We start from the raw sequence: 22,687 nt of genomic DNA, 5'->3' as shown, positions 1-22,687 counted from the left end.
TTTGCACTTGGCGCTATCTCGCCACGAGAATCGCCTATTTATAACATTGTGACTGTGTTAAAAGCACACACATCACACCAGCCATCTCCTGTCAGTACAGCACATCTCCTGTCATTTTCTGTCTCTACCATTGTGTTAGGCAGTGCTGTCCACTTAAATTTGCGGAGCGCAAGTATAAATGGTGAAGACTATCGAAAAATAAAGGAAACCAAGATAAGAGGAAGGGATATAGCTCAGACAATTGCAGTAATTAATCCTCTTCGCGCGACCAGAAAACAGATTACGGATAGCAAAATTCGCCGCTCGCTTCTCAACACTATGCAAGACGTAGTAAAGACAATCCAATCGGTATGTATAGCCGCACGTTCGAGGGGCACCGAATGGAACGGTGAGCAGCTGCGTGTTAACGGCCATCTGCAGACATACGTACGAAACCTATTCTGCGCGCTTTTTTGTTTTTGTGAGCAACATAACTGAGCATTGTCTTAAGACAGATTCGCAGAAATTATCTTGCAATGCCATCATCAGCTTTGCTGGGTTGCCACAAGAAAAAAACACTCTCACACCCTTATAAGATATATCACCTACGAAATATACGCAAGATATACTCACCCCAGAGTTACACAAGAGAACTTTAAAAATAAGGTTGTGCCAAGGGAGATTTTGTACACCATGATAACCTTCTAAGGTTGAAACGTTTTACACTGAGCACTACCGAAATATCCCCCCTGCAACAAATAGACGCCGTCAAGCAACATGAAGCTGATATATATATCTATATATATATATATTTTTTTTTTCGAGAAGTGTTCCGCTATCCGCTTACATTGCCAATCAACGTACTAGATGGTTTCTGCCCTTTTTTTTTACCTTATTAGTTGTCTGAGACGCTAAAACCACAGTCTATTCTTTTGTCCCCCCCCCCCCCCCAACATAGTAACATGGAAGTGTCATATGTGTCGGGGTGCCCTTCTGTATCCCGAACGAACATGGAAGATCATGAGTAATACTTGTTGGGGGGCTAGTTGGTGCATGTTTCCAGAAGAGGCCTAGGGTTATAGCGCCGAAAAAACACAGCACCTGCACCTGTCCCGTCTCGCTCAATTGCTGTGTGTTGTTTTTTCGGCGCTATAACCCTCTCCTGGATGGAGGATTATTATTATTTGTTTTGAACACATATACACATATACACAGGTATTAGGAAAGGGAAAGCGAGGGGCAGGCTGGCAACTGCCACCGGAAGGGGCACAACGCCTGCCTACTCTTCTGAAGGGAGGTGACAGCAACACAGAAATAGAAGATAGGAAGGAGGGGAGGAAAAAGGAAAGAGGAAAGTAGAGCAACAGGACACTGCAACAGGACAAATCTAAAGACTAAAGTAGCTCAGCATCCGGAATTAAAGTGACGCCGCGTCGAACAGCCTCCACAATTATCAACCACATCCATGGCTAGTTCGCTATGCGGCTAATTGTGTTCTCCACGATGAGACGCCAAGTAAAGCTGCACGTAATCACCGTTTCACCGTTAGTCGGTTCACGATATACACTATAAGGTGTTTGAACCCGCCACCTCCCATCTTCGAAGGAAGAAGCGTTAGGGTACAGTACTGATCACACACAGTAGGGCCGGTCACTGAAGGTCACGCTACTACAGAATGTTCAATGTTCATGCTACAAACGTGAACCTAAGTTAGTTACTTCTATAAAGGTTAGTAGGGCGCGATGGGCCTGATCACGTTTACATGCACAGCCACTGGGGTATAAACATTCCTCCGAGATGGAGGATCATGCATGCTCTAGCAAGCAAAGAAATCAATGCAAATTAAGCGTTTTGTGGCCCTCATCACATGCTCAAAAATCTCAGACGGACTCTGAAGCATAAATTTCTGTACAGTTCTTTTTTTTTTCCTTTTATAACTATGCTCTGACGTGGAAGCATACAGCAATGTTCGGAAATTCAACGCAAGCTTAACATTCCGAACGAAATGTACGTCACCCGTCGGTTGACATGAACGACTTGATCAATTTGATATGATGTGAGAAAAACCTCAAGAAAGAATAAAAAAAATAACGTTGTTTACATGAAAAAAAAAGTGTGGCCTGCGCAGGGATCGAACCTACGACCTTCGCGTTATTAGCACGACGCTCTAACCGACTGAGCTAGCAGGCCAGGCGAACGTTGCTGTCGTAAATACTTAACAAATGTTTTATTATAAGCAATTGACGTTTCATTAGTGCTTTATCTATTAAAATTATATTTTACAGATGGCTTTTATTCGGCTTGCTGAGTTTAATCGATCCACTAAACACATTTTGGCAGAGGAGTCCTCTGCCAAAATGAGTTGTTTGTATATTGCCAGCCACACACCTATTTCTTAGCATCGTCCGCAGCAACTTCTGATGAAAATTAAGAGAAGCTAACCTCGCCGAACAAAAGAGCTACGACTTCTAAAACTGATATTCATTCTATTTAGCTAACAGCTGCTCCGCATGTTCGTCAATTTTGACCTCCGAGACCTTCAACGCATTGCCAAATCTTGAAGGCTATGTTTGAGTGCGCTCGTTAGATGACATTTAATAAATAAAACTTTAACTACTTCAAAAATTTCCAAGTACAAGTTAAAATGTAATAAAATACTTATAAATTGTTTTTCTTTATTTTAGTTTAATTTATCTTTATGTTTTATTAATGAGCAACGAAAGCTCCGCATCAAAGAAAAGATGGCTGCCTCCATATTGCGTGCAGTGGACAGTGCCGTGATGCGTAGAGCAGTTGGTGCTTCACCGATTGAAGTCGTTTCCACGCGCTCTGTGGAACCGGAATTGATTTGATTGATCGGTTACTTCAGTGCTGTGTCCATCACACACTCTACAACGAGCGTCACGCTGCTGCTGCGATACGATCGGCGACGAACTCCGCGCACTTTCGGTTCGCCCGAGCGTCTTCCCACCCACGTGAGTGTCACTGCGAAGCTTCGTCCGCGCTAACATGAAGCAGAAGGGGCGCAAAATCGAAGATGACCGCTTCAAGCACATCGCCACGGATCCGCGTTTCCGCGGCGTCCCGCGATCGCAGCGGAAAGTCAAGATCGACAACCGCTTCACTGCCATGTTCGACGACAAGCGCTTCAAGCTCAAGTACGTCATGGACAAACGGGGTCGCCCCATTCACAGCACGACGACGGAGGACCTGAAGAAGTACTACGCCGTCGAGTCGTCCGAGTCGGAAAACGAAGACGAGGACCTTGTTGAGCGCCCCGAGGGCGATGAAAACGCCGCCGGCGATGACGCCACCGTCAAACCGAAATCTAAGCGCGTCGATGTTCAACCGACGTCTGCGGAAGGTGACGATGGCACGGGAGAAGACGAAGAAGATTCGGAAGCGGCGGATGATACCGAAGACGAGGACGAAGGTAAAATTGTGTTAGCAACGCTAACTTAACCTTTACCGCCACCATTTACTTTTGACATTAGCTATTTTAGAGTTCTTTTTACACTACCTGTTTTTGCGAGGCTGTCTACCTTGTTACACGCTATTTAATTTCATTTATGATCGTTTCCTTTCACATCTTCGATCATTCTTATACTTGTTTTTATCATAATACCACATGATTCGTGGCCTATCCCTCACAGTGGGTTTGTACCATTAAACAGGGAATAATAATAATCGTTGTCATCAAGTCCGCTTTTGTTTATTTACAATACTGCAGACCCTAATCAGGGCCTAAACAGGAAGGGCCACATACCATGAAGATATTTAAAAAAAGAAAAAGAAAGAAACTACAATATGCACAACTATCAGCAAATATCATAGTGTCAAATAAATCAGATGCATTGAAAAGACACCAAAAGAATAAAAACTTGGGATATATTAAAGGGACCAACAACCGACTTTTAAGGACCTAGTTTTCTGTTGTGCGACGAAAAGCTCACCCTCGGTAGTGTTTACGTCTGCAGCGGTTACGTTCAAAAGCGCGTGGATATTTAGTAAGCAGAATTTTTCTATCTGAGCAGCCCCTAAAAAAGTAAGAGTCGCACCTCCAGTAATGCTGAGAACTGAGAGCAGTGTTCATAGCCCACCTCGCAAATTGTAAAAGCCGTCCATCGTTCTGCTTTCACAGGAATGAGCGCAGCTGTGGTTAACCACTTACATTTTTACCTTTCCAACCATTTTTGAAAATAAAAAGCTGGTGCAATAAGTTCGCATTGTTGTACAGACATTTCTTATATTTTTACTGCATTTTTCCCCAAGTACACGCCCACGTCAGGGCTGGCTGGCCCCCATTGTCGTCGTTCTGTTGATAGACGAGCCAACTCAACGAAAATGAAGGCAAAGGCAGCGCCGCTTTTCTGCTTACTACAAACGAAGGCTTATCTGCACATTGTAAGTCAGGAAAAACTTATAAGAATAAAAAGTATACTGCATTCTAATACTCATAAAAAGACCAGGAACCTCGTACACTAGTAGAGGGTCACATGGTGGATCTCTTATGCAGCTTCATGTTTTTGCTGCATGGGGCATCAAAGGTCATTTCTTTCAACTCTTAGTGATGAATTAAAGATATAAGTCCACGTTTAATGACAAAAACATAGCTCATTTTAGCCACTACGATAGGGACTCATTCCGTCAGCAGGGTTATCTCAATTCATGTTCTGAGTGGTTGTCTATCCCTTTAAAACAAGATATCACACGGCGTTCAAGGCAACAACAAAAAAAGCAGTATGCACAAATGAGCATATGTATCTATTATCCTGCGAAAATGGGAAAGCACAATACACGCAAGTTGCTACAAGGTTTTCAGAAAGCCAAACATAATAATAAAGAAAATGTAGAATGCATAATGCAAAATTCATGCGAAGAAAAAAAAAGCTCTTGTGCTGCTTCACGCAAAAAGAGCATATATGAATATTTAGTGCGTTCTGTACATTAGTTAAGCTTGAAAAAAAAAATTGTTATGTTCTTTTTTTGCAGACAGCGAATCTCAGGCAAGCTCTGACGAACCCGAGGAGCCCGAGAGGGATCCGGCTCGAGGCATCGGCAATGTTGAGACAAGCTCCGAGGAAGACGAAAGCAGCGAAGGTAATTTTCTCAGTCCCTCTCATCTGACACTCGACTCTAGCACTCGCATGGGAACACTGTTCTAGCATGTTCTAGCCTCCCCGAAATATTGCTTCTTCGCCAATACCAAAGACAGAAGAAAGAAGTGAAACGCAGGGAGGTCATCCAGGTAACAATATCTGGTTTGTGAAGGGAAGAGGGGAGGATAAATAGTAAAGGGAAAGAGAGAATATGGCACCACTAGGGAGAGCAGAGCATGTGCATGAAATCAAAACCGCATTGAAGTGTGCTTATGATGCGAGCTGACAGGTTCAGGAGCTTTCATAGTTAACATTGGCAGCCAGCACCACTCCTGGCTACTCTCCCCGTACTCTCGCCATACTGCCGTACTCTCACCAAGCAGGGACCGTCTGCCAATGAAACATTGCCTGAAGGCTGGTTGGCTCTTGGTCATAGATGTAATATTGCGCTGCATACTTGTAACAAGGAATGATTTTCGCGAATCATCACTTTTGTTGCATGCTTGTCACATTGCGCATCAACGGGATTGTGCGATCGTGTTTCTTTTTTCTTTGCGCTTTGTTGCAACTATGCAATATGACCTCATGTACACAACTGTCTTCGAGCAAGGACGTAGGGTCCTTTTTTCATCAAAATATAGCTCGCATTCTGGCTGACAGCTGAATACATTAGAAAATGCTTTTACCGCCACTGATGGATACCACCACTGATGTAATACCGCCATGGGCATTAGAGTTCTTTCTGTTGTGCCCATGCTCCTGTTAAAATAAGCATATAAACAAATACTACTGTGAAACTTCATAGCAAGATAGCATCAGGCACAAAAATGCCTTTGTTATATACAATATTTGTTATATGGATATGTTCGCTGCATGCTGATATCAGCAAGTAATATATTTTTACTTTGTTATATCTGATAATTCATTATATTCATGTTCATTATATAGAGGTTTTACAAACAACACTGTGATGGCAACGCGAGGAGTCCTGTGCAGTTCAGCTTCTGTTCAAATAGTTTTTTTATCCTCCTCACTTTTTAGGATGCCTTCCGAGTCCACACAATAAATGCAAGCTGAAAGAAGCTTCACCAGGCTGAACTAACTTGGTGTTTCTGTGGAGCATCCCTTTAAGTGTGTCGTCTCCCGTGCAGAAGACGAGTTGGAAGCCGAAGGGGACGTGGCCTGGGGTGAGCTGGACCGCGACGCCCCCAAGTCGGACGACATCAGCCGCCGGTTGGCGCTGTGTAACCTGGATTGGGACAAGCTGCGTGCCCACGACTTGTTCATGCTGCTCGACTCGTTCAAGCCCCCCGGCGGCACCGTGCGGCGGGTCAGCATCTACCCGTCCGAGTTTGGGAAAGAGCGCATGGCCGTCGAGCAAGTGAAAGGCCCCGCAGAGCTGGTCGAGGCAGCCCGTAGCGGTAAACAAGCGCTGAAGAGTAGTGGTGACAACGAGGAACTCGACGCCAGAACAAAGAGGTGCGGCACTGTGGTGATGGTGCGCAACTGTTTTGTAGGCGGCACGACGAGAGGTGGGAGCTGATAAGATGTGCACCGTACTCACAACTTAACATCTTTGGTAGTATAAAAGTGCAGACCAGTCGGTCACTGTCAGAGATAAAGTAGGAAAACCATTCCGGACAGGGGAAGCAAACAGACCATGGGCGCTTGCGATATTTCCTACAAAAAGCACATAGGAAAGTCCCCTCACTCAATCAAACGGTCATGCATTCAAACATCATCGCATTTTCTCCGGTATTCCTTTACTTTTACCATCTCTTAAATAGTTACTATTGTAGTGATCGTACCATTTGATAGTGATATATACAACAATGGGATACATACACAATTTATAGCAATGGTTTACCTTTAGACGCAGCACACAAGCAAACTTGGAACAGCACAAACTATCAGGCAATGTGTTTTCAGATCACAATAACATTTTTGCCAGCATTGCTGCTGGCAATTTTGCCTGTTCGGGAAGGTGGTCTGGTTAAATCTGCTCGAAGCAGGTGCCACTCCAGATTTGTTTCACAATCAGAAGACTTCCAAGTGTATAAGACCAATAAGAATAAACGTTCTCGCAGAACGAGTTGATTTTTTTTTTTTTCATAAAACTTGCCGAGACAGCGAAACCACAGAACAAGCCCGAATTCGTAAACGTTATGAAAATTTTGGAAGAGTTGGCAGGTATGCTAATGTACTATCAAAACCAAGTCGCAGTGAGCAAAGCAGGAACATGTGGCAAAAGAGTGACAATAGCATCAAGGCAAATTACACAAAGGCTGGTGTAGCATGCCAAACACAAGCAAGAACTGCCTTGGTACGGCATTACTTCTGTTGAGAGAGCTAATGATGCTTCGCTGATACAGCTGTCTTATCCGATAATCTTCTAATATGCTGAAACGCTTCGGTTACTTCTGTCACTCCAAGCTGTGACACGGTGTAACCCTGTATGCTCTATGTACAGTGCTTACAAGGTCTCGCTTTTCTTTTCGTGTGGTGCAAGGGAGGTTGTGGGGAACAACAAAAATGGTCTATAGCTGCTCAATACGTGCACCATATGATAAGTGGCGTTTGTGAGAAACCTACGAAATGGTTGGAGCACGATACTAGGATCTGTGCAAAGAACAAGCAAATTTTGTCTTTGAAGGTTTCTTTTCCAAGAAACCCATGTTGGTTACTCTGTGGCTACACCCAAATCGATGCCAGCATTTCTTTTCGTCCATGACTTACCCTTTCAGAGCCCATGGTGAACCCTTTCAGTAACTACGAACTACCCTTACACGAGCTGCGACTCTTTCAAGGGTTTGACACTGGTGGTTAAAAGGATGTTCTACATCCACGGCAGGGGTTATGAAGTGCAATGGTTAACGCTACCTGAGCCAGATCTTGTGCGCATACAGATATATCCTCAAAAGCTCCGGGAAAACAGCCGTCACCGTAGCTCAATCAGTAGAGTGTTACACGCATAATGCGGCCTGCGACAGGCTGCTTTTTGTCCACTTTCATTTCCCTGTACCTTATCAATTCTACATCACCATCAAAACCCAAAGTTGATTTCCCCTACGCTTTCCTTAGCCTTACTGTTAGCTTCATGTGGTTGTGCCTAGCAAAATAACGAGCCCCTTGGTTCCCCTCCGTCTTGTTCCTTTCAAGGAATGTGATTTTACCTTTCGAGAGACTGGTCCTTTCGGAGACTGTGACTTACCCTTTCAAGGGCTTGCGGCTTACCCTTCCAGAGACTTGCCCCTTCAGAGACCATGCCTGCAAAGATAGAACAGGTCTCATGTGAGCAGCCAACACGATGAGAATACTCGACAAGAAGCAGAGGGTGGGGAATTGACGACCGGCACGTTCTGCACCGGTTGCTTTGCAGGGAAGCACTGCGCCAGTACCAGCTGAACCGGCTGCGCTACTACTATGCCATAGCCGAGTGCGATTCGGCCGAGACGGCCGACCACCTCTACCGGGAGCTGGACGGTCGCGAGTACGAGAGCAGTGGGACCTGCCTGGACCTGCGGTTTGTCCCCGATGACATGACGTTCGATGAGGTGAATCCAACCTGTCTGGTTGACAATGTCTCGCATGTTTGTCGTTACCTCATCACTCTCATCATAATGGCTGGGCCAGTTGGTGTGGAAGTTTGGTGAGAAATGTGGCACTAACGCACAAGACATAACTGAAAGAGGTGAACGTGTGCACTTGCGTCTCCATGTCCCTTCTGCCGTGTCACATGTTAAAAGCACCATATATTCTATCATGCTATCATTGTGTGATTGAACTTGTCAATCTAGATAAAAGGCACTAATATCAGCCTGTTCAAACAAGACATATTGGGAAAGGGTAAAAGAAAAGGATCTCAAGAACTCAAGTGCATAGATTCATTCCACATCGACATTCGCCTACAGTCGTCAAAGGCCCCTTAGCATTTCTTGTCCCAAGAATAAATGTTATCTTATCCACAATGAATGAATATGATGGCATGCCGACACACGTGTTACTAGAACTAATCTTTTGCATTATATAATGACTTCAGTAATGTCTCCTTCTCTTGTATCTTCTGAGTGCATTACGGTGCTGAAACTGTAACTTTGGTTGACGCCCCCTGTTGCATTGTGAAGCAGAGTTCCCGGAATGACTACACCATCGCATCCGTTCATTTTTCAGGAGCCAACCAGTGTTGCTGACAGTGTTCCCGATCCCCAGAGCTACACGCCGTTGAACTTCGTGACCTCCGCACTCCAGTCGGTCAACGTGCAGCTGACTTGGGACGAGGATGACCCCCGCCGCACGGAAGCCATGCAACGAGCCTTCAAGGAGGATGGTGACCACGACGACCTCAAGGTGTACCTAGCCTCGTCATCCTCCGAAAGCGAAGAAGAGGTCAATCAGGGACAAGGTGAGATCCCGGGCGACCCGGTGAAGGCAGGCGAACGAATGGACAGTGCTCTCGAAAGAAGCTCAATTAATTGGTGCATCCTGTGTGTAAGTAACCCAAAAACACACAGAACAGCCCGCCTAAAGGTTCTATCTAAATATTTGGCTTAGTTTGTGTGCCATATTTTCATACTCATATTGTGAAATAGCTGTTTGATTAAGTATTTAGAGGGAAAGAAAGAATGGTCAGAAACCATTCATAACAAGCAATTACAATGGCACCTTCTGTTCTGCAGTGTTTATTCACTAATATTGATCACAGTCGAGCATTTTCCAAATGAGATGGGTTGCTCATTATGTGCACAAATGTCTTTGCCCATTTTCGCAACAGGAATTTGACGCAAACACTACTTTGCCTCGGATGTTAATTCATTGTGACAAGGTTTGACTGCAGTCTCAGCTTCGTGTGCTTAAGATTGTGCACTACCACATTGTCAAAGAAAGAATACGGTATCATGGCTTTATTTACTTTGCTTCAAGTTTATCGTTCCTGTTGCTTCAATTGAGCGGCAATTGCAGAGTATCGTCGTATGTGCACTGTGTTATCAGGTACTGATGTAAAGGAAATGAAGAAAAAGTCCTCGATGGAAGCCCAGATCCAAAAGTACCGTGACCTGCTGAAGAGCCTTGATGATGGAGAAAAGAAACCAGATGACAACGACGACGATGTGGAAATGGAGGTCACATGGAACCCTGGTTAGTTTGTTACCACTATTCTATGTATGTAATTGCAGTACAGTAGGCTTGCGTTAGTCTCCGGTTAATTCGATACTTCAGTTAATTTGATCCTGTGCACTTTTATGGACCCAAACTTTCGCTGCTTCAATCTTAAAATTGGCCTTCACCACATAATTTGAACTTAACCAGCCAGCGTAACAACCGGCTCCTGTGGTGACCCCAATAGTGACTCCGTTACTGGCAGCTTGTGTATCGGGAGAGCTTAGGGGACAGTGAATACATTTAACATACGTAATCTCACATCGAAGATGCCTATATCTGGCCTGCCCTAGGAAGATTTTCAATCGAAAACAGTAGGTTACGATGTCTGATCATGGTATTTATCCGATTTTTAATGGCTGTCCTGACCCTCATCCGCAAGCCACACCTCCCACTGCCTGTTAAAGTCTTGTGTATTTAGTTGTGTTGAATTTATGTGTGTCGGTCTGTTTAGGCACATCCACGTTATGTGCGGTAACGTTGGTGTGTCACCGCACCACCGGCATTCGGTAATCGGGAGATCACGAGAGGCAGCAGATAACGAGAGGCAGCAGCCGCCGCAGAGCCTGTCTTGCGCAGCACTATGCTTTTATTCTCTCGCTTTTGCCCACACCCTCCTCTGCTTTCCACCTCATGGTACTGCTGTACCCTCCTCCTCCTGTTTCCTCCTCGCGATCTCTTACCTATCACCATCTTTCATCACCCACTGCGCTATGTGTTTGTCCTTTCATCCTTCGTTGTGCTCGTTCACTCAGTTACGAGGGACACTGACACTCAACGTGGGAATGGGCTCCCAAGAGCTGTGGTCTAAAACAATGTCTGTAACCTCTGTATGAGTTCCTGTTTGCATTCCATTGTTATTTAAAGATGTTGTTGAATGAAAATCCTGTTGAAGATGACAGATACAATTTGTAGACTTAGGGCTGGTCATCTGATGCAGAATGGGAGTCATTGAATATTGCTGGGAGAAGAGTTTCGTTTTGCAGGGTCTTTCAATTGCCAGTGATGATAAAAGATGCATATTCAGCACGCCGTCTGCTTCTCTGCCCTTCACCACTTAGTGTTCCCATGTTTATGTACCTAGGTCTCAGCAAGCAGGTTGGAGACCTGGTCAAGAAGAAACAAGAGCAACCCGAGGGTAAGACGCCGTTCCAGGAGTTCTTGGAAAAACGCAAAGAGAAGCGAAAACTCAAGCGAAGCCTTAACAAGAAGGTGAGGAGCTCTTAGTTTTTTTGCTTGTCTCTGTTAAGAGGAAGAGGTTTTCATTAGTACTAATAAAACTCGGATCTTAGATATGCAGTAGACAATATAAGTGTGGTACAAGGCATGTGTTCTGTTATGGCTATATTCTATTATCCTCTATTCTAAGACAATGCATTTTAGTGTTCTTTGTTCTGGCATTCCGTATTGGTGTACTTTGTTGTATTGTATTCGGTAATGCTGGCTATATTCTGAACAAGCGTTGTGGCCCCAAATGCTGCTGTCATGACATTCATTGGCTGTAATGACTTCTGCCTTGCCTCTGGAAGTTCCTGAACCAGTCACCTCGACATTCCAACTTCCCACTTTCTCATTGATCAGCAACGCGGTGGCCCTAGTTGACTCTGTGCCTTTGACATTTCCACTGCGTGCGAAATGCTGCGCCTGCTTTCACCTCTGCAGTGAGCCCTCCTGGCAACTCACTCAGCGGCTGAAGCGCGCAAGGCAGGTTTGAGCAAACTAGATGGTCATGCTCCATAGAGGGAGCATGATGCCCGTAGTATGCTCCATAGATAGTACCCTCTATAAATGGAGCAGAATGTCCGTGGGGGAACCCTGTTCTCTTTTCCGACACACTATTGCGGACTGTTTCTGATGGACAATGCACCTGTAAAATGTCCAACCACTTCGCCTTTTGAAAGGACGTCAGAGTGCCAACATTCTTGGCAGCACAGGTGCTCGTTAACGCGAGTGCCTTTTGCTCATCACTGCTTTCTGAGCATGTGTCGTTCATCATCGTTCGCATCGCTGCAGCTGTTACAATGGCTACTCATGCCTTGTTACCGCTGCCCGCTCGTCTACCGACAATGTCTGCAGAATGCACTCCTCATAAATGCGCTGAGGCTGCACAGGGCGCATGCTCAGCTTCTCTGCATAACAGCTGCTGATGTAGTTGAGGAGAGGGAACTTTGACTGGCTGATGCCGAATGCTGCTGCCACGTCATTTGGCGCTGCCAACTAGGGGTTGCTTAGGTCTGTCAAGGCATTTGGCTCTACGTGCCGAAAAATACTGTACATGTATTTGCTCAACTCTAATGCACAGATTCTTTTTTTCTTTTTTTTGGCAATATTTATAGTACAAAGAAATTGGTGTGTGTTTTTTAATTGAGCACGAGACCAGAACAGCAGTAGTGACGAGCTATCGTTATTGGGCTTCAGCATTGCTGTAAGCCAGTCCTGCCCACAGACCAGCTACAGCCATGCGGATTGGTAGGAGTTGCAGTAGGAGGGCCATCGTCAGGCAGTACGCTTAAGAAATCCATTGTTATTTAGAATGCAACAGACAGCACCGAATATAAGAAGTGATGGCTCGTGGATGGTGATAACGAAGTCTCTGACAGCTGTAAGGAGTGATACTGAATCTACTACCACGCAGACACAGTAACTTTTCTTTTTTCAAAGTCGGAAGAGATTATTATCTTGTCTCCTGCCATAAAAATCTGGCAAGTTACCTGTCAAGAGCAGTGCATTTTCCATTTCTGGCCATCATAGTCAGGTGCACATTATAGTAAAGAGCACAGTGTAATTGAGTAAACAGTAATTTGTGCGGGTGTGTGAGGCGTGTTACTGTTTTCTACATCACCGACATTGTGTCTTTTCGTGCAACAGGGCACCGAGGCAGAGGACTCTGGTGCAGATAGGAGAGAACAAGACAGTGGTGAGGGCAGCCAGTCCGACCAGGCTTTCTCAGACGACGAGCTCCCCTCTGACGTGGACCTCGGCGACGATTTCTTCAAGACAAACGCACCTTCGCAACGTGAGTTGTGGTCAACGAAAGTTCGGCACCCTACCATTTGAGGTCAAAGCTTGATCGATAGACATACGAGCAGAAAGTCACTGACATTCTTTTTTTAACTCGAGCAATGCTATTTTTAATTCATCCAACAGACTGGCTCGCAGATGGGCCTAAACAGGAAGGACTAGTACACTTTTCCTAGTTGACTTATGACTGGCACTTGGAAGTGGCTGGGAAATGAATCTGAGCCAATTTTTCATGGTAGTGATTGTTTTGACTGTTGTATATCCAGACAGAATATAGTTTGATTGAAACCAGAATCAGCATTTAGTTCGTATTTGAAATTTCAATTTGTATGCCCTTAAGAGGAAGCTTTAGCTTGAGCGCTCCTATCTAAATACATGTGAAAGGAGAATTTGTTTTTCTCGGCAACCACTGCACCAAGTTTGGTGAGGTTTGTTGCATTTAAAAGAAAAACTTAAGATCTAGTGGCTGTTGGTCTCAAATTTTTTATTTAGGTTGTCAATTTTTCAAGAAAATGTGGCAAAAATCTAACGTTTTCAGAAAATGAAACTATCAAATTCACAACTGTGTAACTTGGCAATGAAAAATGATGTCACAATTATGTTAATTGCATCTAATTGTACATATAAAGTGGACAAAATTAATATGTTACACATGAATCTCAAGGAATTTAGTAATACGGAAATACAGCTTTTGCAGAACCCTTGTACACAACGTAACAAATTCACGTGAGATATAACTTGACACATAAAAATTTGTCCGCTTTGAATGGCCTGATGGATGCCATTTACAGAACCGCTATGTATCTGTTCTTGATGCAGAGCTATCAATTTGTAAACTTCGTGCTTCTATTTTTTTTTTTTCCAGCTTTCAAATTCTTGCAAATCTTTTTAGCAAAATCCACGCCCTAAATCGAAATTCCACTTCCAACAGTCACTATAATTTAACTTTCTTTCTCAAATGCAATAAATTTAATTAAAATCGGTCCAGGTGTTATCTCAAAAAAACGTTTTTGCATTTTACATGTATTTGAATAGGCTGAATCGGAGTTGGGCCCGAGCTGAAGCTTCCTCTTAAATGCAAACCAAGTTTAGTCTGCACTCTAACAGCAGCTGAAGCCCACCCTCCAGTTAATGTGCCGATAGGAGAAGACCTTTATTAATTTTTATTAACGCTTATCAGCACTGTGTAACAAAGACTGTTGATAAGTTCTACCTGGGACATCATTGCATTTCAAAGATTTTGGGGACGCATGTCTTAAAGCTGGCACAAAGCATACGACTTCTGCTGCAGTTAAAACTCGATCTAAAAGTTCCGATCTAACGAAGAAATATACATTCCCAGGCAGGTACCCATAGGATGGAATGTTGTCATCAACCCGAATTAACGAAACAAACTTGGCCGAACTCGATTTAACGAAGTTTTCCCTGTCAAAATGAGTAAAAAAAGCTATGATTTCTTTCTAATTATAATACAGATGGGTTCTTCTTCGAGTGTGCGCTCTAAAGCTATCGTGTTAAAACATCTAGACGCCATGGTCACATCCCTAGCTTTATTTTCATGAAGCTGCACGCCACGCTCATATATGGAACAGCCAGCTCAGCACCGCCTCGGTAGGGGCGGCAGTGGTTGCTTTCATTATTTCATGGTTTATGGAAAAGATGGCTGCATTAGCGGCAGTACAATGCCGTGGTAGCTTTTGCTTTTAACATTGCATTTTTAGATTTAGAAGGACTGAAACATTTCATTATTGATTTTACAAACTTCCTGATTTAATGAAATAATTAGACCGTGATCGTCACTCTGTTAAATTGAGTTTCAACTGTAAATGGATATGGCTTCATTTGATTTAATTGACATACCATGGTGATTAATTGCACGGGTAGCAAATTTATTAGCTAACGTCACCCTGTAGTTTGTCTTGCAGGTAGTGTGCTTGCCTCTTCAAGTAACCGAGCTGACATAATGTAATTGCAATATCTGCCACAGGAGATCCTAATTAAGTGTGTTTCTGCTAAAACAGATAACCTGGTATAATGGTGGAAGTGCACAACATGTTTCCTGTCGTCACCTTTTGTCCAAGTATTTTTTTCACGAAGACCTCAAGGTAATGTCAACATTGTTTTGTTTTTTTTCTATCTTTGCATTTTCAACCATGCAGCATCGAAAGAAAGTGCTAGAAGCAAAAAGAAAAAGAAGCGATCCAACGCTGAAGACAAGGCAGAGGATGAAGAGACCACGAGAAGCAAGGTGAGCATAAGGAGTTACCTTCGAGGGCTAATGCTACTGATGCTATATAGGCGTACAGCATTGCACAGCTGACTTCTACCCTTTTTAGGTAGCAGCTACAGCATTACTGCAGAGTGACATGTGAATATATGCTTCATAAGCATTTGCTGGCAGGCCAGTTGATTTGACATGATTATGTATATATTAATACAGTGTGTACAGCCAATGGAACAGAAAATGGAGCGGGTTGAAAGTTGGTGCTTGTCCCGCATTCCTGCGGTCATTCGTACGTGCTTATAACATGCACGCGTCATAAGAACTGCACCGAGTACTAGAACAGCAAAAAGACACGAAAGCAATAAAGTGCGCAAGCAGTGATTAACAACCGTACATTCACACAGGGGGATTTGTGAACGATCCAACAGTCGTTAGTCTGCACTTGTGTACGTGCGTGCTTCTTCATATATAGTATATTTATATTTATTTATTGACATTTATTTATTTATTCATTCATTCATTCATTCATTCATTCATTCTACGTGCGCACATTACTACAGTGTCACACCAGCTAGACTCATTCTTTGCTCTACAGAGTCTTTTGCGAAGAATTGCTACAGACCGAGGAAAAAACAATAGACTGATCTCACAATGAGTTTCACTATGCCACAGTTGCCACAAAGCCTGCCGGTAATGGTAGTCCTTCGCGGGATGAAGAGCAACTGTGGTAAGAAGCGTGTCACGTTTTTGCCGTGACAAACACACTTAGCCCTCGAGATCAAAAAGCAGAGAGGCGAGAATAAAAAAACTTCCGCAGTGAGCGCGAGGTTGAGAAAAAGACACCGTCCGAATTCCTTCCATGGTTCTCTGCTAAAAAATCCACAATCGCAATGTCCTCGGCATTTCTCTCGGTGTTGTCGATGAAACCCAAGTACAGAGGAAAACTGGCCAGGAACTACTGTCAGCGTGGCGCCGGCAGGTTTGCCACACACGTGCTCTGAACGTGGCGAGATCTGTCTATTTCAACTTCAGTGCGCCTCGTTGCGTTAAAGCAGCCATGGTGGAAAGTGAAGCACCTTTCTCGAATTGCAGCACTTAAGAGAAAAAAATGTGCCCGTAATCTACCGCGAAGGTTGTGGCATTCTGTTGACAAATTCCAGGACGCGGGTGCAATTCTCAGCTGTGGCAGACACATTCTAAAAGGGGGAGCACAAAGTTAAAAAAAAAAAATGCATGTGTAATGCATTCTTACAGTAGCATTGAAAAAGCCCAGCTGGTGATCAAAGTTAATTTGAAGCCTCCCACTATGGCATCCTTCGCAGTGCCTGTTGTTGGCTTTGGAATGGTAATTGCGGCTCGTGTCGTCATCAACAACAACGTTTGTCACGTTGCTTTCTTTTTCATTTTCGTCTTCCTTTGCACTGTTTTTCGCCCAGTGCACGTGCATTTTCAAATTGGTACGAGCAAAGGTTTGACAGAATTAAAAGAATGGCAGATGTTACACATTTGTTTTCCTTGTTGTTGGTAGGTTCTTTCCTTTGTTTTTCCCTAGAAAAATTTGTGAGCTAAGGTGTTAAATGGCATGTCATCGCTGTACTTGACGTCTGCTGAATTAGTCATGCCATGATCCTCCGTCTTTCTCACTCAGACATGTTGATTCTTTGAAAAAATCAATAGAGGCAATAATGGCCGGACGATAGCAGCATGGAGGAGCATTAGCGCATACCACCAGAGCTAGCCATTAAGTGTCGTATCAGTACAGGTCAGCAGATCTGTCAGGACACTGTCACTTTACTTTGACAGTTATCCTCGACTGTTTCTGCTTCATTCATTTTCTTCTTTCCCTTTCATGTTTATTCCTATTTCTGTCCGAAAAACGCAGGCGGAGCTCGAGCTGCTTCTCATGGACGAAGAGGACGATGGCAAGCATCACTTTAGCCTCAAGAAGTTGCTGGAAGAGAACCAGGCGGGCAGCAACAAGAAACGCAAGAGGAAGGCCGAGAGAAAAGCAGCCCAGAAGGAAGGAAAGGCCGATGGCGACGACTTCCAGGTATGCAGTGCCTTGCAGTCTTGTCGTGCATGCGTGCACCACTGGTGGGAAGTTCTTTGCCCTATTACTGATACCATTCTTTACCCAGGTACCCCCTTTTTTCCAGCAATCTTGCCAACTTGCTATATCATGCATCATTTTAGGCTGCACTGAAGTGTCACCAGGTGGTGCAACATGTCCATGTAAAATTTCTGCTAAGTCGATACGACATCATTACTGCTCATTTTCAGTTTTGCATTTGGGATACGTGTCCTAAGGTGAATCAAATTACAAAGTTATTATGGTTGTAATTATAAAGAAAACCTAGCCCATTGGTTCCATGTACTCTGCTTACACAAAGTTAATTAATGAAACTTTGTTGATTAGCTAATGCCACACCACAATTTGTTGTGCAAGTGATGTTTGCCTCTTAAGGTGATCCAGTTGATGCGACCGACTGGCGCTGTCTACCTCAGGATATCTTTGAGTAAGTCTCTTTCCTGTGAAAAAAGGGAACCGCTCCTGTGCCCTCTAGCAGTTCACAGCCTGAATATCCGGGACTGAATGTTCAACGAGACAGAATAGCTAACCAAGACGGAACTTGCACAAGAAAGAACATCCAACTAAATAAAGTGAATGCTTCAGTATTTGAGAGTATTGACTGGTTAGGGCGCTACTTCAGGAGTACTCGTAATCTGGCAACATTCGTTCGCTCACAAATCGAACCGTCAGTCCATGCCCCACTCTCCTCGCCATGCCACGGGGAAAGTGAGAATTTGCACAGCTGCTAAGCGCAGTCTCACTATGTGTCATTATTTCATATTACAGTTAAACATTGATATAAAGAAGTGTGCTAAATTGGCACTTGACCTCGTAATATTGAAATTTCATTATATTGAAATTCCACCCTTTATGCAGATAAGTCAGTCGTCAACCAAGTTTTCTGACATGGAAGGGGCCATAAACATATCTGGATTATCGGGAAATCAGAAAAAAAAAATGAGTTTCAATGACAGAAAAAATTTCATTTTGTTAGGTTCCAGCATCGGTGACCAGTATGGTTTTATGCGTTGTTGATGATGTCTTCGCATTGACAGTAGACAGCTAAGCCTGCAAAGCTTTCACGTCCAGACTGCCATCTTGGCTGACAGGGTCGTGTGCAGAGGGACAACGCTAACAGTATATCGATCCCTACACAGTCCTATAGATGCAGCATCAAAACCTGTTGGGCAGCGCAAGCAAAACTTCACTTTAATATCGCATGAAATCGAGGCGATGGGTCCTTTCCCAGCGACGGAGGCCTTTCCCAGCAATCTCCACGCACCCATGTCTTGTGCGACCTGACCCCATCTTATGCCTGCAAATTTTTCTCATTTCATCCCACCACCTAATGCTCTGCCGTCCTCAACTTCGCTTTCCGTCTCTTGGTGCCCATTCTGCAACTCTAATAGAAAGTTGGTTGCCTACCCTACGCATCACAGTCACGTAATTTGTTACCATCAGACTACATCTGTGGTGCCATGAAAGTTAAGAGTCTGTGCTTAAGTTCCGGCCAGTTAATAATATTTTACTGGTATAATAATCAACTGGAACTAGACAAAGCCGGTATGTTCTATCGACCAAAGGCCAACACAATTTTTTTCACCCTATAACAAATTGATGTAGCTATGCATTTTCTTTTTTACGTCACAGTAAGGAAGTGGGAATACCTTATTGCCAGCAGTACTTCAAAGTGCTGGCATTATTTCTTCACACGATAGCTGTTGAAGACATCCCAGTTTCTCTTTATATGTGCGCAATTTAGTACGATGCTGTTTCATGTTTTGTTTTTCTGTTTGCTTGAAGAGATACTATGACCGTTGTCTATTTCATTCTTGGCTTGTGATCTGTTATCATTATACCACTTTTAGTATTCAGTGTCACTTGCTACACCGCCTAAAGCCTGGCACTCAGGCTGGTGGCACTGTTTAAAGAAATAAGGTGATTCAAATAACGAAATTCTTTAGTTCTATCGAATATGAATATGTTTGAGAAAAAAGACTTTGGAATATCAAATTGAATACAGAATATTTCCAATTTCCAACAGAGACAGTCAAATAAAAAAAAAATTTTACGTAAATGCTCATTTGCGTTATTTCAGACATCTGATGCCATGTACAGCTAGATGGCAGCTCACCTGAGAAGCTTGTAAATGAGAAAGAAAGGAAAGGTGGTCGTGTCTGGTGCACCATAATGGTGTCGGTGATCATCATCATCATCATCATTTATTATTCCCTTAAGGGCCCCATTTGGGGTATTACATGATGCACCATAACATGGGTGCATAACGCTGGTGCATCATAATGGTGTCGGTGACATAAACGGAGAAACAGCCTGTCACCAACAACCGAACGTAGTCAAATGTAACGCTCGTTCCTAGGTGCAGCTCAGTTCAATACTAACAGCACTATATTTAAGGAATCGAAACACGAGAAATTGAACAAATAATAAACTGCTTTCGTAAATCGAAACAAATTTGCAGACAGCAGGCATGCCTATTAAGCTACTGTGAATGGGTGATCACCATGAATTCATTTGGGACCTGATTCGTCTGGGCCCAACCGGGGTTCTCCTGCAGCCGAATTATTGGGAAGAGGCTCCAGTGTCATCAGTCTTTCTCCTTTTAGGCTCTGTTGTTGTCCCTTAAAGTTATAATATGGTCTAGTTATAAGGTATAGTATATATTATAGTATAGTCTTATAGTTGTCCCTCACATATTTGAATGGAACGAATAGTATCAACAACTTCAAATAGTAAATTCTGAAATCAAGTATGAATTGAACAGCAATGACTATTCAATGCATATTCAAAATTTCAAATATTTCAACACACTTACAAATTAATTGATGCAAATAATTCTCATTTCAGGTGGACCTGGCTGATCCGAGGTTCTCAGCGTTGTACGACTCTCATCATTACAATATTGACCCGACCGACCCGCACTTCAAGAAAACCAAGGGCATGGAGGTGCTGCTTACAGAGAAGCAAAGAAGAAGGCTCGCTTCTCCGGAGGGCGGTGTGTCCAAGGTCACTGCCAAACTGTCGCAGGGACCAGCACCAACGCAACCAGAGCCGCAGCCACCGTCCCAAGCCACTGCAGAGCCAAAGCCAAAGCCAAGCCGGCAATCCCTGTCATCGTTGGCCAGTTCAGTCAAGCTCAAAGTTCAGCAGATGAAAAGCAGAAGTAAAAAGTTGCCATCCTGAGCCAAAAAAAAACTTGCCTTTGTGCTGCACGCTTTCTTTCTTATTCTGCTGCTGCTGTGACGCACTCAATACAAATTTCCAGTGCTTGCAAGTGCCTGAATTCCTGCAGAAAAAAAAAATTTTTTTGACTGCGCGAAAACATAAACGACTCGTCCAAAGCTCACAAATTCTCAATGCAAAAAAAGAAAGAGCACAGGAGAAATCAGCTTCCTGTGTTTCACTGAGGTGTCTAGTAAGAGTAGTGAAGGGCTAAATTTGCAGTTAGCTTCTTAGTATTAATAAAGGGCAATATTCTACACCGCAACACCATGCAGTTTACAATGCACGGCAACCGTAACTTTGGAGCGGTACAGTGAGCAAACTACAGCTAGCGACAAAACCTTGCAGAGGAGATAACATGCGAGAAAAGGTCACAGCGAGAGAACAGAGTGGATAAACGCAGTCACGAAGTCCACTGGCTTTCCACAATCTGCTTGAAATGCATCGATGCGACCGAAAACACTGCAAAGTTTGCACAGATTCAGTCAACTGCAGTCAGGCACAAAAGATAACTGGATGCATGGCTCTGCTAAGGGATGCATGGCTCTGCCAATTATGTGAATCACTGTTTAAGTCACAAAGGCTACTGCACGTCAAAACTGTGAATTCAAGGCTGTGTTGTACCTAGGCTTCACAGCAATTCAACTTTCTCGCAAGTCCCATGCCCTGAAGCTTTTGTTGCAGACTGTACGTCCCCTAATACTACGAAAACTCTCAGCAGGAAGATCATTTCCAACATGGTTCAATGAAGAGGTCAAAAGGTAAATCTTGTATAGCGTAGGCCACGTGCTGAAATTCTGTGTATGTATGTGAAGATAGTGTGAAGGGTGAAAACCTTGTTTCACCACGCTTCCGCTTTGGTGTGGCCTAAAAGGCCCTTCGTACTACTTTAGTGTGAGCTACGCAAAGCATTCCTTTTTATAGATTGTGCAAGCTCTGCATCATGTGTGTGCAGAGTAACGGACGAGAGCCTAGCCCACAAGTTTCTGGACTGCCTCCTAAGTGCTAGGCAAAGGCAGCAGCCGCAATACTAACCTTGGACTCTGGGCAATCACCCACTGTCACTTGAGACAGTACTTGGACCTTGGACTTGTTCAAGTTTGTGGCCTTAAAAGAACAGCTTCCAGTGCAAGACTTCGTTATTAGTACGGGCATGTGCTCATGATGCTAGGGATTATTTTGTGCGGCAACTTGCGTTTGTTGCTGATATTTCATCTTTTTCTTGCCCTTTTGGGCATGTTAGCGGTTGTACATGCTAAGGTGTCCATTTCTTTACGTTGTTCTTTCTTTTTTTTCAGTTTTCTATATAAGTGAAACGGAGTGGCTGAAGCCATACTGTTTTCATCCTCTCAAGTTGGATACTGTCCCAAACCTATCTGCTATATCTATATATCTGTCTATACTCTGTGACAAAGAAAGACTTACACCGACCAAGCAAAACTTTTTAAGAGCCTTGTTCACAATCCATACGGAAGCCTTGTGAACGGAAGCCTTCCACACGGAAGCAGAAGCAAGGCTTCCGTTCACAAGGCTTCCGTATGGAATCTGAAACATCTTGTTCTTTCTTGTTTTTTCAAAAGTTTTACTTGGTTAGTGTACGCCTTTCTTTTTCATGTTTCATCTTGACCAGATGGTCTTCCATCAAACTCTCAATGACATCTATATGCCGTTTCACACATAGCAGGCAAGTTACGAAGGCCAGAGAGACTTTCACAACCAAAAATGTGTGCATCGCACAACACAATTAATATAACATTAGAGCAAAATATGATGCAATAACAGTCAACTTCTGTTATTAATTCGACCCTCGTGGGACTGCAAGATTTGATTGAACTAACAAAATGGCAAAATGAATGAACGCAATTCTTTTTTTTTTCTTCTTTCATTGCCTCAAGT

General features: G+C 43.6%; 1 protein-coding gene and 1 non-coding gene across 2 annotated transcripts; one reads left to right on the top strand and one right to left on the bottom strand.

The window, feature by feature from the left end:
• Nucleotides 1-2,095: 2,095 nt before the first annotated feature.
• TRNAI-AAU (transfer RNA isoleucine (anticodon AAU)) lies at nt 2,096-2,169 on the bottom strand. The gene has a single exon. It is a non-coding gene; the product is annotated as a tRNA-Ile (tRNA).
• Nucleotides 2,170-2,714: 545 nt separating this feature from the next.
• LOC139048979 (ESF1 homolog) lies at nt 2,715-20,764 on the top strand. The gene is made up of 11 exons (XM_070523995.1): nt 2,715-3,412; nt 4,972-5,079; nt 6,230-6,557; nt 8,458-8,632; nt 9,249-9,480; nt 10,068-10,214; nt 11,320-11,447; nt 13,104-13,251; nt 15,416-15,504; nt 17,363-17,530; nt 20,417-20,764. Exons 1-11 carry the CDS (start codon nt 2,989-2,991, stop codon nt 20,750-20,752), a joined length of 2,283 nt encoding a protein of 760 aa, XP_070380096.1. The 5' UTR covers nt 2,715-2,988; the 3' UTR covers nt 20,753-20,764.
• Nucleotides 20,765-22,687: the final 1,923 nt, after the last annotated feature.

This window comes from Dermacentor albipictus, chromosome 8 (assembly GCF_038994185.2).
Source record: "Dermacentor albipictus isolate Rhodes 1998 colony chromosome 8, USDA_Dalb.pri_finalv2, whole genome shotgun sequence".
In the NCBI taxonomy this organism is placed as follows: domain Eukaryota; kingdom Metazoa; phylum Arthropoda; class Arachnida; order Ixodida; family Ixodidae; genus Dermacentor; species Dermacentor albipictus.
The sequence above is the reverse complement of the archived record's forward strand: the minus strand, read 5'-3'. Positions and strand labels throughout refer to the sequence as shown.

What these genes read in the sequence shown, in the direction of transcription:
- LOC139048979 (XM_070523995.1), top strand. Translation starts at nt 2,989, where the DNA reads ATGAAGCAGAAGGGGCGCAAAATCGAAGATGACCGCTTCAAGCACATC. An exon ending in GGAAGACGAAAGCAGCGAAG is followed by an intron (nt 5,080 to 6,229) that starts GTAATTTTCTCA and finishes TCTCCCGTGCAG; the next exon opens with AAGACGAGTTGGAAGCCGAA. An exon ending in GACAAACGCACCTTCGCAAC is followed by an intron (nt 13,252 to 15,415) that starts GTGAGTTGTGGT and finishes TCAACCATGCAG; the next exon opens with CATCGAAAGAAAGTGCTAGA.